Here is a 16,846-nt window from a genome sequence, read left to right as displayed (position 1 = left end):
CCCCACCCCCCGCCGCCGGTTGTGTTAGCTTCTGTAGAGAGGCGAGGCCTGTTGGAAGAGGTGCTATTTAAGCAGACACCGAATGACAAGGAGCCACTGGGCAGAAGTCTGGGGGAAGAGCACTGCAGGCAGAGTAAACAGCTCGGGCAAGCTGCTAAGGTGGGAATGAACTTGGTGTGTTTGAGGAACCAAGAAGGCCAGTGGGCTGGAGTTAGCCAGCCTGGTGGGGTGGAGAGTATTAAAGATGTGTCAGAAGTAGGCAGGTGCCAGATCAAATAGGCCTTTTTTGTAGATCAGGGAGCAGAGTTTGGATTTTATTTACAGTGCAGTGAACTCACTGATGGGTTCTCAGCAGAATATAGTATGGTTTACATTTTGAAAGGTGATTATGATGCCTGAAATTTGCTTTAAAACAATACAGGAAAAGGGGAAGTGGGTGAGGATATAGATGAAACAAGATTGGCCATGAGTTAACAGCAAGGTCCTACTGTATAGTACAGGGAACTATATTCAATATCCCGTGATACACCATAATGGAAAAGAATATAAAGAAGAATGTCTCTGTGTGTGTAACTGAGTCACTTTGCTGTAAGCAGAGATTGCCACAAACTGCACTTCAATTAAAGAAGAAAAAAGATTGGCCCTGAGTTTGGAGACTGTTGAAGCTGGGTGATGAGTACAAACGGGTTCCTCATATTGTTTAGTCTATCTTTATGTATGTTTGGCATTTCTCATAATTGAGAATTAAAAGATCATTCTGAGCGGAAGGAGGGGCAGTAGTGGAAGTGGAGGCCAACGTGGAGTCTGTTGCACTCGTTCAGGCAAGCGACAGTAATGGCTTGGGCCAGGCTGGTGCTGACGGAGACGTGGATGAATGGAAGGCGGAGACGCTCGCTTGAGAGTGCTGTCGAATTGCCTGCCTGTGGGTGAGAGGGAGGACACTTTGGGTTTCTAGCCTAAGCAACCAGATAAATGGTGGTACCAAGTTTTGAGATCGGGAAGATGGGAAGAAACAAGTTCAGGGCAGAAATAAAGAGTTCTGATTCTGGACATGTTCACTTTGAAGTCTGTTAGACGCTAAGGTAATGAAGCTTCAAGCTGGCAAATGGGTGCTTGAATCCGGCGCTCAGGGAGGAGGGTGGGGCCGGAGGATCTGGAGAATCTGCTGCCTGACTGGGTGTCTCCGCCACCTCACAGCTCCGCTCTCTCCGTGTCTCCCCCACAGGGTCCTGGCTGTCACGCTGAAATGAACCCCCAGCTCTCCTCCGTCTGCCATGGCCACCCTTAACTCGTCCTCTACCGCTGGCACCACCCCCTCCCCTGGGCACAATGCCCCGTCCCCGCCTCCGGACACCTCCTCCCCCCGCACCCCCTCTGATCCTGTCACCAAAGATCCCCCTGCGGCCCCCTCCGCCTCTGAGAGCATGAGGTCCTCAGAGCCCGGGGGGCAGCCCCTGGAGCCAGGCTGTGGCCTCATCCCACCAAAGGAGATAGGGGAGCCCCAAGAGGAGCCTGGCCGTGGTGGCTCCCCGCCAAAGGGCCTGGGGGCGGAAGAGGGGGAGGGAGGAGGAGGGTTCCCTCCTGTGGACCTGAGCGACCACTTAGTCTTCACGGCTGGCGGTGAGGCCTGCCTAGTGGCCAAGCTGTCCCTGCCAGGTGGCAGCGAACTCCTGTTACCAAAGGGCTTCCCCTGGGGTGAGGCAGGCATCAAGGAAGAGCCCAGCCTGCCCCTCCTTGCCCACCCGCCCCCTGTACACCTCACTGCCCTTCACATCCAACATGGCTTTGACCCAATCCAAGGCTTTAGCTCTTCTGACCAAATTCTGTCCCACGATACCTCAGCGCCATCTCCGGCCACCTGTGAGGGAAGGGATGGAGCCTTCTGGAGCTACCAGCTGGCTCCAAACCCACCTGGAGATCCCAAAGATGGCCCCATGGGGAGCAGGGGAGGAGACCCCAGGGCACTCTTCTGGCTCTGCCTCCCGTGCCGCCTGGGTTTCGGCAGGCCCCAGGCCTTTGTGGGTCACACACAGTCTCACGGGGTGAAGCTAACCGCTGCTCAACACCAGGGCCTGCCAGGCAACCCAGCCGTGCTCCGGGAGGGGGACGAGGGCTGCGTGGCCCTCCTGAGCTTCCTGGAACCACAGCTGCCTGCTCACGCCCCTTTAGAAATACCCCTCGACAACAGCAGCGCCGTGAACATGGAGGCCCACGCGGCTCAGACTGAGGATGGCCCCGCCGCGGCCGAAGCCCAGGCCCCTGTCCTGCCCGTGGAAGAAGACGTGGCCCTCAGCCCGCCCTCCCCGCTGACAACCCCAGCCGCCTGGAACCCCAGCCCAAGCCAAGCCAAAGAATCGCCGACGCTGGCAGGCGAGGCAGGGCCAGGTTGGTTCCCCGAGGGGCAAGAGGAGGATGGAGGGCTCTGCCCCTCGCTCAACCAAAGCTCACCCACCTCCAAGGACGGGGGCGTTCTCCCTGCCCCAGTGGGCTCCCCCGAAGACCCCGGTGACCCGCCCCAGCCCTATCGCCCAGCCGACGACTACACCCCGGCCCCTGCGGCCTTCCAGGGCCTCAGCCTGTCCAGCCACATGGCTCTGCTACACTCGCGCAACTCCTGCAAGACGCTCAAGTGTCCCAAGTGCAATTGGCACTACAAGTACCAGCAGACACTGGATGTGCACATGCGGGAGAAGCACCCTGAGAGCAACAGTCACTGCAGCTACTGCAGCGCTGGGGGCGCCCACCCCCGCCTCGCCCGGGGGGAGAGCTACAACTGTGGCTACAAGCCCTACCGCTGCGACGTCTGCAACTACTCCACCACCACCAAGGGCAACCTCAGCATCCACATGCAGTCCGACAAGCACCTGGCCAACCTGCAGGGCTTCCAGGCAGGGCCGGTGGGGCAGGGGAGCCCCCAAGAGGCAGTGCTCCCGCCCCCCGCGGGGGACAAGGAGCCCAAGACCAAAGCGTCCTGGCAGTGCAAGGTGTGCAGCTACGAGACCAACATCTCCCGCAATCTGCGCATCCACATGACCTCCGAGAAGCACATGCAGAACGTCCTCATGCTGCACCAGGGGCTGCCGCTGGGGCTGCTGCCGGGGATGGTGGGGCCAGGCCCCCCTCCCCCAGCAGGAGCTGCCCCTGCCACCTCCCCTGACCTCTTCCAGTACTTCGGACCGCAGGCCCTAGGGCAGCCTCAGGCTCCCTTGCCTGGCCCCGGGCTGAGGCCAGACAAGCCCCTGGAAGCCCAGCTGCTTCTCAATGGCTTCCACCACCTCGGAGCACCTGCCCGCAAGTTCCCCACAGCTGGTAAGCTCCCTGGGTGTTCTCTTTTCCCTTCCTCAGGGCCAAACTCGGTTCCCTGCTTTCTCCCCAGGGCCAGCCCCGCCGCTCAAATAAGCCCAGCTCCCTCAGCATCCACCCCTCCCATTCCCACACAGCAAGCTGACCGTTCCCTGTTCCTTCCTGGGGCCACTAACCTGTCTCTGTCCCGTAGCCCCCGGCAGCCCCTCCCCGGATGCCCACCTGCCTCAAAGTCAGCTTCTGGGCCCCTTGTCCGACGGGCTGCCTGCCTCGCCGCCCCCAGATGACAGCCCATCCCTGAAGGTGTTCCGATGCCTCGTGTGCCAGGCCTTCAGCACAGACAGCCTGGAGCTGCTGCTCTACCACTGCAGCGTGGGCCGGAGCCTCCCGGAGGCCGAGTGGAAGGAGGTAGCTGGTGACACCCACCGCTGCAAGCTCTGCTGCTATGGCACCCAGCTCAAGGCCAACTTCCAGCTCCACCTCAAGACCGACAAACATGCTCAGAAGTACCAGCTGGCGGCCCACCTGAGGGAGGGGGGCGGGGCCGTGGGCACCCCCTCCCCAATGCCCCTGGGAGATGGGGCTCCTTATGGGTCTGTCCCCACCCTGCACCTGCGCTGCAACATCTGTGACTTTGAGTCCAACAGCAAGGAGAAGATGCAGCTGCACGCCCGGGGTGCGGCCCACGAAGAGAACATCCAGATCTATAAGGTGAGCGCAGGGCAGGAAGGGTCTGGGATTTGAAGGGCACAGCACAGAGCCTGAGGGGGAGAGGAGAAGGGGACGGGGCTGGAGCAAGGAGATGCAGAGTGGGAAGGTGATGCGAAAACCCAGGGGGGCGGGATTGGAGAAAAAGGGCCAGGGCACCAGGGGAAAAACTATTTGGAGACAGACGTGGAGAAAGACCAAAGGATGGTGGACTCTGACCAAGTGACTCCGGTACTTTATTCAACTTTTCTGGCGTTTGGGACTAGCGGGAGGGTTCTGTGTCTGCTCAGTCCATCTTGTCCCCAGAAGTTCAAGAGGATGGAACCAGATTCCATTCATATACTAGGAGGGAGTCCAGGATTGGTAGTAGGAAGAGGAGGAGATGGTGGAGAAAAGGCAGTCACACTCAGGTGGCCAAAGGAAGGAAGAGGAGAGTCCAAGAGGGAGGAAGGGGTGTCGGGGTGCTGCTGGTCAGGCCCCCCGGGGAGGCAAAGGGGCCCCCAGGACCTGGGGGCATCCATCTGTCCTTCTGCACCTGAGCAGCCTCCCTCCCGTTTCCAGTTTCTGCTGGAGATGGAGGGGGCAGCAGCGGGGACGGAGCTGGGGCTGTTCCGCTGCCTGCTGTGCGCCTGGGAGACGCCCTCCCGCCTGGCTGTGCTGCAGCACCTGCGCGCCCCTGCCCACCGCGATGCCCAGGCCCAGCGGCGCCTGCAGCTGCTACAGAGCGGCCCCGCAGCCGACGAGGGGCTCTCAGCTCTTCAGAGCATCCTCAGCTTCAGCCACGGGCAGCTCCGGCCTCCCGGTGAGGAAGAGGGGACTGGAGAAGAAGAGGTGGGCGGGGAGGGCAGCCAGGGCGGGAGCTGGGGGCCCAGGAGAAAGTGGCACGGGGACGAGAAATGGGTCCGTGCACAGTCCAGAGCAAGCGGAAAGGCGCTGGGAAGGCTGCTGAAACTGGCTTTTAGGAACACTGGGGCAGCCGAAGGAAGTGGGGGACAAGAGGCTGTTGGAGGAGGAGGCAGAGAAGAGCAGGGATTTTGCTGGGTGGAGAGGTAGAGCAGGAAGGGAGGTGAGAAGGAACCACCCAGTGATTCCGAGTGGTGACTGTGTGCTGGCAAAGCTTGGGGTGGGCGGGAGGCGGGGCGTGTGTGGGGTGTGGCAGCAGCTGGTCAGAAGGAGAGGAAGGGAGAAAAACAGAGATAGAATCAGCTTTGGGCTGGGCCAGGACTTGTCAGAAGGAGGTGGGAGCTGGGGGCACGGCCCGAAGGCAGCAGGATGGGAAGCCCTTGATGAGCTCCCCAGCCTCTTCCTGTCTCCTAGGAGGTCTTCAGTCCGAAGGCTGGGCTTAGGGTCTCCCTTAGGCAGCTGAGGTTCTACGAGAGAGACTGGGCAGAGCCCGCCAGGCACCATTGACCCAGACGGTGCAGAAGAGCCTGGAAGGGGCTGTGAGAGCTGGGCACAGGTGTCCAGGCTTTGCAGAGGCCGGCGGTGGGCAAGGGTGAGGGCAGGGGCAGCAGGAACCAGGAACAGGCAGCATTGACTGGTGCTAATTGAATTGCCAATACACTGGCTGGAGTTAAGTGCCGGAGGGGCCCAGATCAATAGCTAACGATCCTGGAGCAGGACTGAATGGAGTTAAGGAACTTTAGCACTTTAATTAGGCCGCCACCGAAAATAAATTCCTACACATCTGTCAATTCTTGCTTGAGTGGTAATCTCCTCTCCCAGCTAGACCTGCCGCCTCCTGCTCGCTGCAGCTGCTTCCTTTCAACCTCACCTGCCCTCTTCGGCGCCCCTCACTCTACATTTCTGGGCTCCCTTCTTCCAGGATCAGTCAAGACAGGGAGCTGAGTTTGGTCCTGTTTCTATCGCCTGCTGCTGGACCTGTTCCCTCATCTTTAATGACGGGGCTAGACTCGCAGAGATGATTTCTTAGGCTCTACCAGTTCCAACACTGTAATTTCCCCCCTCATCCTCTGTATTTCTTTTTGGCGGCTTTTTGTCCTCTCCTGCCTATTGACTCATCTATCCATCTTCTCCCTTTACTGCCTGGCTGCTTGTCCTGCTTCTTCTGCCCTATGTCCTCCCTCCTCTGATGCTTCATCCTTTTAAATTGACTCTCTCTTCATCCTACACAGGGAAGGCTCCTGTCACCCCCTTAGCTGAGCCACCCACCCCTGAGAAAGAGGCCCAGAATAAGACAGAACAATTGGGTGAGTTGCTCATCTGATCCATTTCTTTCTCCATCCCTTGCCCTCCTCACCCCCCAGTCCTAATATTATACATTCTGAGGTGCTCATGGGACCTTGCGGTAATCCAGACACCCAGCAAGGCCTCCTGTGCAGAAGGAGCTAAAGTGATCAAAAGAAAGGGCTCATCAGAGGGAAGGGAGGCGGAGCCACAGAAAGCTGGGTGCTTTTGCCCTCTGGCCATCGCGCTAACCCGGGCTCAGCCCTGCCAAGCTCCACTCCCTGTACTGAGCGCAGTTCTGTGCTTCCCTGCCCTTTCTCCCTTTCCCCAGAGCCCACCCCTACCTCGGAAGCCCTCTGCTACAAATCAGGTCATCTTAAGGGCCGGGGGTCTGTGAAAGGAAGAGGGAGGGGCTGTCAGAGTCTCTTAATCTCTCCTTTCATCTTCAGCTTCTGAAGAGGCAGAGAACAAGACTGGCCCTCCTGGAGACAGTGCCGGCCAGACCACGGTCAGAACCGGGGTAACTGGGAAGATCTTGGGGGAGGGTGTCTAATTTTACTGAGATCTGCTCATATCCTAAAGGCTGAACTTCTAATTAGTAGGTCTTTACAGACAAGAGATTTCAGACCAAAGGCAGATCTAATTTTATCATGCTTGTGACTTACGTCACTCCAAATACATTTCAGAAATTGCACCTAGGTCCAGTTACCGGATGTGAGCACCAGCTGAGCCGGCCCTGAGGGGTGGAGCACAGAGGGAGACAGAATGAAAAGAGAAAGGCAAAAATAAAACACTAGCTGCTGCCCAGCTCTTTATTCCTGTTGGGAGCAGAAAGATGTGAAGTTCATCTTCTACAGAGAACCCCGAGCCTGGGTGGAACTGCCCTGGCACCTCCTTCCTCAGGCTAGAGGAACTGACCCAGATGATCCACGCAGACAGGAAGCTCTGCAAGTCTCCGAGTGGCTGACCTAGGCAGGGCCCAAGAGTAGCTTAGCTCTGTGGCCTGAAAGGGTTCATTCTGAGGGGATTCCCAGACTTTGGTCTTGAGGTGCCACCCTGTGCCTCCCAGCTCTCCAAACCGGACTGCAATATGCCGTGTGTACTACGACTGCAAACTGCTGCAGTGACGGCTTATGTCCTCAGCTCCCCTGCCTCCTAACTCCTGTTCCAGCTATCTGCTCCCAGGGCTACGGGTGCGTTAAGATGAGCGTCCGAATACCTTTCCTTTACGGCCACCCCCTCCCTGACATGCGGGCCTGGACCAGTGGCACAGGCGACAGGAGAGGAAGTGCAGGCTGACAGAAATGCAGGCTGCAGGTCAGGCAGTCAGGTGACTGAGGCGGAAGTAGGGGGGGCCTTCACGCCCCACCCTCTGGAGGTACGGGCGGGAATGCGCCAACAGCGCCAGGCCAGAATTTTCCAGGGCCACTGGGGGAGCTGTGGTGTTTGTTTACATTAAAAAGGGAAGGGGAGAAAAAGGCAGGCAAAGAAAGTGGGAAGGAGGGAGAAAGAGCCGGCTTCCGAGCAGACAGGTAGGGAGCGCCCCGCTTAGTCCAGGGACCTTGGAGAGGCAGAGTGGCAGGGATTCAGGAGCCTCTGGGTCCAGGAAGTGCCAGAAGCAAGGGGAGCTATTTCACGGAGGAGCACAGGCAGGGTGGGGGCAGGTAAGAAAAGAAAACTAAATCAGAGGAGGTAGGTACAGGGCCGTCCTGTCGGCTGGAGAACGGAGTAGGGCAGCAGCGACAGGGGAAGAGAGAGGCCAGGATGGAGGGAGAGGGCAGGACAGAGAAGGCGGGCCAGCCGGGGCAGCCCAGCCTAGGCCTTTGTCCCCGTCCAAGTGAAGCGAGGGAGGAGCCAGCTTTCAGGACTGGGACTCCTCCTCCAGCAGGGGTAGGACCAGGCTGTGTCCGGGTGAGTGGTGAGTCCCACCCCTCCCTGACACCTCCCCCCACCGCCTGTGTGCCCCAGGTGTTCTGCTGTCCATACTGCAGTTTCCTGAGCCCAGAGTCCGAGCAGGTGAGGGCGCACGCGCTCTCCCAGCACGCAGTGCAGCCCAAGTACCGGTGCCCTCTGTGCCAGGAGCAGCTGGTGGGCCGGCCTGCCCTGCACTTCCACCTCAGCCACCTGCACAACGTGGTGCCCGAGTGCGTTGAGAGGCTGCTGCTCGCGGTGAGTACGGGCCGGGGGGCAAGGCAGGAGGGGAGGCAGAGGCCGCGGTGTCCGGGCAGCTGTGTGCGCTGAGGGGAGCGGCTCTGCGTGGATCTGAAGGTGGAGGTTAGAGCTGGAGGGAACCTCAGAGCCGAAACCTGTCCAGAGCCTCTACTCGCTGGGGAGGAAGCGCCCTTGGGTCCTGAGAGGAGCTGTTCCACAGCAGGCACGGCTACCGGACAGGACAGGCAGCAGCCCAGGCCCTCCCCTCCGTGGGGAAGGCAGAAGTTAGGTGGGAGGTTTGTCCACAGAGGAGGCTGGAGCTGGGCAGGTGGGAGGTTTGTCCACAGAGGAGGCTGGAGCTGGGCTGCGCACAGACACAGGTGCAGAGCTGGGGGGTCTGGGGTAGCGGGACGGTGGGGGAAGTCACTGGGATCTCTTCCATCGCAGGCCACAACTGTAGAGATGACCTTGACGACCAAAGTGCTGCCTAGGCCCACTCTAAGCCCTCTGGGGGACGGCCCAGAGCCCCCCGCTCCCGGGCCAGAGTCTGTGCCCAGCAGAGACCAAGCAGCAGGTAAGGAAGGGAGGGCAGACCTCCCAAGGTGGCAGGAAAGGGGACCTGGATTCCTCGGACCAAGAAGGTCTAAAGACAACTGAGGCAAGGATGAGTTGCCCTAGATATTGAGTGGGTGGGGTCTGACTTAGACAAGGTTCCCTTCTCACTGCGCCCCCTTCTCTCTCCCCTAGAAGGCCCTCACCTGACCCTGGAAGCCAGTCCCGAGCCTCTTCCTGAGCCTCCCCTGCCCTCAGCCGAGGCCCCAGACAAGCCCATGGGAAGCCCTGACCAGCCCCCTTCTCCAGCCCCGTCTCCAGCCCCTCGGCCCGATGCCCAAGCTGACGAGGTAGCTCCTCCACCCGCCACGGCTGAGGAGGAAGAGGGGGCTGGCGGGGAGCCCCGCCTGGCAGAGCCAGCTCTGGCTGACTCTCGCCACCCTCTGACCTATCGGAAGACCACCAACTTTGCCCTGGACAAGTTTCTCGACCCTGCCCGGCCCTACAAGTGCACTGTGTGTAAGGAGTCCTTCACGCAGAAGAACATCCTCCTGGTCCATTATAACTCGGTCTCCCACCTGCACAAGATGAAGAAGGCTGCCATTGACCCCTCCGGGCCTGCCCGCGGGGAAGCCGGGGCCGCGCCCACCCCCGCCGCTGCCACAGACAAGCCCTTTAAGTGCACGGTCTGCCGCGTCTCGTACAACCAGAGCTCCACCCTGGAGATCCACATGCGCTCCGTCCTGCACCAGACTCGCTCGAGGGGAGCCAAGACGGATGCCAAGGCCGAGGGGCCAGAGCGCGGCCCAGAAGAGCCCAAGGAAGGCGAGACTGAGGGGGAGGTGGGCACTGAGAAGAAGGGCCCTGACCCTGGTGGCTTCGTGTCTGGTGGACTGCCCTTCCTGTCCCCTCCCCCACCTCCCCTGGACCTGCACCGATTCCCAGCCCCACTCTTCGCCCCACCAGTCCTGCCCTCCTTCCCTCTGGTGCCCGAGTCCCTGCTTAAGCTCCAGCAGCAGCAGCTGCTCCTGCCCTTCTACCTCCATGACCTCAAGGTAGGGCCCAAACTGGCACTGGCTGGGCCCGCGCCCCTGCTGTCCCTGCCGGCCGCCACCCCTCCTCCCCCGCCCCCTAAGGCCGAGCTGGCTGAGCGAGAGTGGGAGCGGCCACCGGCGGCAGAAGAGGGGAACGAGACGGCGCCCAGCTCACCCCCCCAGCCAACACCCAACGAGGCAGCCCGCACTGCAGCCAAAGCCCTTCTAGAAAACTTTGGCTTTGAGCTGGTGATCCAGTACAATGAGGGGAAGCAGGCTGTGCCCCCTCCCCCAACCCCACCCCCACCCGAGGCCCTGGGGGGTGGGGACAAGCTGGCCTGCGGGGCTTGTGGGAAACTCTTCTCCAACATGCTCATCCTCAAGACACACGAGGAGCACGTGCACCGCCGCTTTCTGCCCTTTGAGGCCCTGAGCCGATATGCCGCTCAGTTTCGAAAGAGCTATGATAGCCTCTACCCACCCCCGGCAGGGTCCCCCAAACCTCCCGATGGGCCTCTGGATTCACCTGCTCCCCACCTGGGCCCAGAGCCCGAGGCAGGGGGGGCCCGCCCCCCTGAGGAGCGAGGCCGGGCAGCAGGACGCTGGCCCCCAGAGGAGGAGGAAAGCTCCAGAGGGAATCTTCCTCCCCTGGTGCCTGCAGGCCGCCGCTTCTCCAGAACCAAGTTCACAGAGTTCCAGACCCAAGCCCTGCAGTCTTTCTTTGAGACCAGCGCCTACCCCAAGGACGGAGAGGTGGAGCGGCTCGCGAGTCTCTTGGGCCTGGCTAGCCGTGTGGTGGTGGTGTGGTTCCAGAACGCCCGCCAGAAGGCTCGCAGAAGCGCCGGCGACGGTGGGCCTGTGCCCAGCGGGGGAGGCACTGGGGGAGCCTCCGGCTGCCGGCGCTGCCGCGCCACCTTCTCCTGTGTGTTTGACTTGGTGCGGCACCTCAAGAAATGCTATGACGACCAGCATCCGGAAGAGGAGGAAGAGGCAGAGAGAGGGGAAGAGGAGGAAGACGCAGAGGAGGAACAGGGCCCAGAACCCCCAGCCGGGCCTGAGGGCCCATCACCAGAACCTCCAGACAGGGAAGAGCTGGGCCAAGCAGAGGCCACAAAGCCAGGAGGCAAAGAGCCTGAAGGGAGGGCCCCTCCCTCGCCCTCCCCCGTCCACGCCTGTGACCAGTGCGCCATGTCTTTCCCCAGCCAGGACCTCCTGACCAGTCACCGCCGGCTCCACTTCCTGCCACCTGTGCAGCCCAGCACTGCCCCCCACCTCCTAGAGCTGCCCTTGCTGGTGTTCGGGGAGCGAAACCCTCCGGTGCCAGGCACTCCACCAGTGCCAGGGCCACCCCTCAAACGGAAGCACGAGGACGGTAGCCTGTCACCCACGGGCAGCGAAGCAGGGGTGGGTGGGGAGGGTGAGCCCCCCAGGGATAAGCGCCTGCGCACCACCATCCTGCCCGAGCAGCTGGAGATCCTGTACCGCTGGTACATGCAGGACTCCAACCCGACGCGCAAGATGCTCGACTGCATCTCCGAGGAGGTGGGGCTCAAGAAGCGAGTGGTGCAGGTCTGGTTCCAGAACACCAGGGCCCGGGAGAGGAAGGGCCAGTTCCGAAGCACCCCCGGGGCAGTGCCCAGTCCGGCAGTCAAGGTCCCCATCACACCCAGCCCCGCACCCTTCCCCAAGTTCAACCACTTGCTGGGCAAGGTGGATGATGGGGCTGGGAGGGAGGCCCCAAAGAGGGAAACACCCGCTTTTCCCTACCCCACGGTCACCCCTGCTGCTGGGCCTCTGCCTTTCCTGCCACCTGGGAAAGAGGCCCCCACTCTGACACCAGAGCCACCTCTACCTCTCCCACCGCCCCCTCCACCCAATGAGGATGAGGGCCCAGAGGAACCGTCTAAAGCTTCTCCAGAGAGTGAGGCTTGCAGTCCATCTGCAGGGGACTTAAGTGATTCGTCAGCTTCCAGCCTGGCTGAACCAGAGTCCCCTGGGACTGGAGGGACCAATGGGGGCCCAGGAGGTGGGGCTGGGGTCCCAGACGGAATGGGGCAGCGGCGCTACAGGACCCAGATGAGCAGTCTGCAGCTAAAGATCATGAAAGCCTGCTATGAAGCCTACCGTACCCCTACCATGCAGGAGTGTGAGGTGCTGGGGGAGGAGATTGGGCTGCCCAAGAGAGTCATCCAGGTCTGGTTCCAGAATGCTCGTGCCAAGGAGAAGAAGGCCAAGCTGCAGGGGGCAGCAGTCGGTGGGGCTGGGGGCAGCAGTGAGGGCCCCTCGGGAGCCCAGCGCACCGACTGCCCCTACTGTGACGTCAAGTATGACTTCTATGTCTCCTGCCGAGGCCACCTCTTTTCCCGCCAGCACCTGGCCAAGCTCAAGGAGGCAGTCCGAGCCCAGCTGAAGAGTGAAAGCAAGTGCTACGACTTGGCCCCAGCACCCGAGGCACCCCCCGCTCCCAAGGCTCCACCTGCCACCACACCCGCCTCTGTGCCCCTCGGGGCTGCCCCGGCTCTGCCTCGCCTGGCCCCGGTCCTCTTGTCCGGCCCAGCTCTGGCCCAGCCCCCGCTGGGCAGCTTAGCTCCTTTCAGCGCAGGTGAGTGAGAGGTTGGGAGAAGCTGGACTTCAGAGGGCATCTCCCTCTAATGAGGTGCCCTTCCTTTTCCTTCTTGACTCCTCCCATCTCCAGTCTCCTCCCTGGCCTCCCTGTGTTTCCAGCTGGTGGGGTAGAGAAGGGAGGAGAGGGAGCATGGAGGCCAGGCGGTGGGGACGCATGAGTACGTGGCTGGAGGTGGCCTCCAGCAGGAAGGATGGCAGCGCCAGGAGGTGGCTAATCCGCACTCTTCATCTTCCTAGGCCCTGCAGCCTCCTCAGGCCTCCTTGGCCTCGCCACTTCGGTCCTGCCTGCTACCACAGTGGTCCAGACTGCTGGCCCAGGCTGCCCCTTACCTCAGAGACCTATGCCCGACCACACCAACACCTCCACAGTAGGCACCACTGACCCTGCCCCAGGCCCGCCTACTGAACCCTCTGGGGACAAGGTTTCCGGTGAGCGAAAGCCAGCTGCAGCCCCCGCCAACTCCTCTACCGATGCCCTCAAGAACCTCAAAGCATTGAAGGCCACTGTCCCAGCCCTGTTGGGGGGCCAGTTCCTGCCCTTCCCGTTGCCCTCTGCAGGGGGGGCCACGCCGCCAGCTGTCTTTGGCCCCCAGTTACAGGGGGCCTACTTCCAACAGCTCTATGGCATGAAGAAGGGACTGTTTCCCATGAACCCCGTGATACCTCAGACCCTCATCGGACTGCTCCCCAACGCCCTCCTCCAGCCACCGCCCCAGGGCCCCGAGCCCATAGCCACAGCGCCTCCGAAGCCGCCTGAACTGCCCGCTCCGGGGGAGGGGGAGGCCGGGGAGGCCGATGAGCTGCTGACAGGCAGCACGGGCATCTCCACCGTGGACGTGACCCACCGCTACCTTTGCCGCCAGTGCAAGATGGCATTTGACGGGGAGGCCCTGGCCACTGCTCACCAGAGATCCTTCTGCTTCTTTGGGCGGGGCTCTGGGGGTTCCATGCCCCCCCCACTGCGGGTGCCCATCTGCACCTACCACTGCCTGGCATGTGAGGTGCTGCTGAGTGGGCGAGAAGCCCTGGCCTCGCACCTGCGCTCCTCGGCCCACAGGCGCAAGGCGGCCCCGCCCCCAGGGGGCCCACCTGGCGCCGCCACCAACGCCGCCACTGCCGCCACGGCTGCTGTGGCTTTTGCCAAAGAGGAAGCAAGATTACCTCACACGGACTCCAACCCAAAAACTACTACTACCTCTACACTCCTAGCTTTATAAAGAGATAAACCAAGACACGGGGGCAGGGAGGGCCCCGGGGCTCCTCTTACCCCAAGGGGTGTCTGGTGGGAGCTCAAATCCCTAACCCTACCCTTGGCCCTGCCCACCCCCCCGGGAATCTCTCAGTTCCCACCCTCAGTGGGCTTCACACACCCCACCTCCAGCAGAGTCCTGCCTCCTCCTCCACCCCCAGACACACCGATCCTTCACAAATCCTTGCCCCTTGGTCTTCACGGCCAGCACATCCATCTTGCCATCTCGATTATTCATTCACATCCACCCTGCCCACCAGACACAAAATCTATCCTTGGTTTCATCTTCCTACAGCCTCTTTCCTACTGAATTCCCAGTCACCCTTCCAACTCCTATAAACACACAAATATGTTATCCCATGCTGTTCCACTGGCTGAGAAAACACCAAAAAAAAAAAAAAAGAAGAAGAAGAAGAAGAAGAAGAAAGGAAAAAGAAAACCCAAGACAAGGAAGGGGGAAGGAAAATAAACTTCGCCACTCCCCCTTCTCCTTCCTACCCCCCTCGTCTAGAGCGCCATACCGCTCACAAACTCCTTCCAAATACTCAGTTGGCTCCCAAGGTTGGAGCCTGGGATGGGCAGGGAGCCCACGAAACTCTAACCAAACTGGAGGTCAGCGGGGAGAAGTGCTCCCAGCTCACTCTCCTCACACCCCTCCCTCCTCACCTGACAGGGGAGCCCCTGTGGCCTGAACTCTAGGGGAAGCCGCGGCCAGGAACCCCTCTGCCAGCCCCGACCCTGCACCCTGGAAACTGCAGTAACTTATTCTCAAAGGCTTTAAACACAGAGATCCTCTCAGCAGCCGTCGGCCTGCCCCTTGTCCCAGCCCTGCCACGTGGCGGTCCAGCCTCCAGGACCGGCGCTGCCCACCAACGGCAAATCCAAAGTTCTTTAAAGAAAAACTGAAACACACAACCAAAAAAAAAAAAAAAAACCACGAGTGCGAGAGAGAGCACGCACACACGTGCGGGAGAGAGAGATGGAGAGACCAGAGGAATGAACTAATGAAAAACAAACTTGGAAAACACAGGAAAAAAAAAAAAAAGAAAAAAGCCTGAAAACTCTCTCATCAAACAAGTGGTTTTTTTCCTGTTTGTGTCACTCCCCACCCCACCCCATTTTAAGGGTTCAAGCGTATTTGAACCACCTTGTCTCTGGAAGATCAAATGGCTTTAAGTCCTTGCTTGGGTTCAGTGGTCCACAAGACTAACGGGAGTGCAGCCCTGTCCTGGCTGTGCCCGGCCTCAGAAGCAGGAGCTGGTAATGGGGAGAAGAGCCTGGAGGCTGGGGAGAGAACCCCATCCTTGCCCCCTGAATTGAGTATTTATCAGGACAGGTAACAAACATCCCCTCATTCTCAGCTGTGAGTTACAAAAGTCAGTGTCACTGAAAGTAGCTTGGCGTCTCAGGAGGAAAGGGGTGGGCTAGGCCGGGCAGTCTGGCTTCTGAACCTTGGGTGTGCTTCCCTTTCATGTAGCTGCCACCGCCTCCTCTCACTCACCTCTTTCACAAACCTCTCCCCCCATCCCCTTCCTGGCGCCCCCTTCAGATTTCTGGCACTTCTTGAACCTTTTTGCCTTTGTGGGGACCCTTATTCCCTGTCTGTGTTCTTCCCACACCACCCCATCCTCTCCCCCTGCTTCCTCCGGCCTGGCCCATCTCCTCCAGGAAGCAGCAGCTGCTGCTGGAGGTACCCCCGCAACACACACACACAAAGGAGTCAGGGCCTCCCTATGAAGCTCATAGGGGGGTCTCGAGCTGATGACAGCTAAGGGGATGGGTGGGCAAGGAGATGACCGAAGCACAAGGTGAACCTTTGATAGAGTGAGATCACCAAGGGGACCAACAGATGAGGAATGCGCTAGAAGAGGGTTCCCCACCTCTAACCTAGTTGTCTCTGTAAGCATCAAGTTACTGTGGCAACTCCAAAGCCCAGCCACAGTGGCACTGGGTGGAGACGCAGGTGTTTTAGCAAAGAAAAGCCTGCAAAAATTTCCCAGTCCTCCAGGTAGTCTCTCCTACGACCCTTGCCCCTAAGACCTCCCCCTTCTAGGTAATCTCCTTCCAAACTCTCCCTGCAGGCTGCTTCTACTACCAGGATCCATTTCATACACGCAAACACACAAATTCAGCCAGCCCTGGGATTTAGGTTTCCTGGCCTGTCACTCTGTTCCTTGAACATGTTAATACTGAAGCAGCGGCTTATGTGCAGAAAAGATAGGAGGAGAGAAAAGGGGAGGGAAAACTTAGCTCAGTTCCTAGTCTCCATATGCTCTGTGAATCTCACTTCTGGTCCCATTCATTTCTAAAATGAAAAGCTCCTAACCTAGCACATCAGGGGTGGGGTGGATTACTTATTCTGATGATGCCAAAAATGCCAGTTACAAATGCAAGCAAGAAGAGTGAAATTGCCCAACCATGGGCTTGCTGTTGCTGCTCCCACCTTTCCCCCACCTCTGCATCTCTCGTGCACCCCCCTCCCTCCCTCCCTCTCTATCCTTTTCTCTCTCCTGTTGAAATTCTGTGTATAAAACTATTTTCTTAGCAGCATGTGTATGAGGAAAGAAGCTTTTTCACTCTGTGCTTTCTGGGAATGTGATATGTGTATAAAAGTTGAAAACAAACAAAGAAAAATTAGAGAAAAAAAAAAGGAGAAAAAGAGGGAACGTTTTAAAGAAAACCTTGGCAAACACCTTGCATGGGATGATTAGAGGTGTGGTTTCATGCATTTTAGGGATTTACAGCCAGGGTAGGTTGGCTTTAGTTTGAACTATGAATATCTTCACCAGGAGTTAATAATCTCTTACACCCAGATTCCCTGGCGTGGAGAATCCCATGTACATTCACAGTCGTGGACTAGAGCTGACTGAGTAGCTGTCCTTACCAGGAACCCTATAACCTGGGGGACAGAAGAGCCTGGCCAACTGCTGACCTAGGTCAGTCAACGTGCTTCTGGAGGGTGTGCCATTCCATGTTCCCAGTGGCTGGAGCATTCCTCCCTGACCCCTTCCTCAGACCACAATCCTCAGCAGCAGCA

The 16,846-nt window shown here is 59.5% G+C and overlaps 2 protein-coding genes across 7 annotated transcripts in view; one reads left to right on the top strand and one right to left on the bottom strand.

Annotated features, from left to right (window-relative positions):
- ZFHX2 (zinc finger homeobox 2) overlaps positions 1-14,248 on the top strand; it is a 28,197-nt gene extending 13,949 nt beyond the window's left edge. For 3 of the 4 annotated variants that reach the window (XM_049706968.1, XM_033411601.2, XM_049706970.1), the window contains exons 2-10: positions 1,226-3,309; positions 3,497-4,014; positions 4,573-4,813; positions 6,147-6,221; positions 6,648-6,706; positions 8,167-8,367; positions 8,797-8,923; positions 9,097-12,537; positions 12,798-14,248. In XM_049706968.1, the coding sequence (XP_049562925.1) occupies positions 1,275-3,309; positions 3,497-4,014; positions 4,573-4,813; positions 6,147-6,221; positions 6,648-6,706; positions 8,167-8,367; positions 8,797-8,923; positions 9,097-12,537; positions 12,798-13,777 (7,677 nt within the window). In that variant the 5' untranslated portion in view covers positions 1,226-1,274 and the 3' untranslated portion in view covers positions 13,778-14,248. Of the gene's footprint in view, positions 1-913; positions 3,310-3,496; positions 4,015-4,572; positions 4,814-6,146; positions 6,222-6,647; positions 6,707-8,166; positions 8,368-8,796; positions 8,924-9,096; positions 12,538-12,797 lie in introns of those variants that run through there. The other variant, XM_049706969.1, reaches the window with a different exon arrangement.
- Positions 745-16,846, bottom strand: part of NGDN (neuroguidin) — a 53,318-nt gene continuing 37,216 nt past the window's right edge. For all 3 annotated transcript variants that reach the window (XM_049706975.1, XM_033411603.2, XM_033411605.2), the window contains one exon: positions 745-920. In XM_049706975.1, coding sequence (XP_049562932.1) covers positions 745-920 — 176 coding nt within the window. The remainder of the gene's footprint in view (positions 921-16,846) is intronic.

Source organism: Orcinus orca, chromosome 2, assembly GCF_937001465.1.
Source record: "Orcinus orca chromosome 2, mOrcOrc1.1, whole genome shotgun sequence".
NCBI classification, from domain to species: Eukaryota; Metazoa; Chordata; class Mammalia; order Artiodactyla; family Delphinidae; genus Orcinus; species Orcinus orca.
This window is presented reverse-complemented; position numbering and strand designations above follow the sequence as displayed.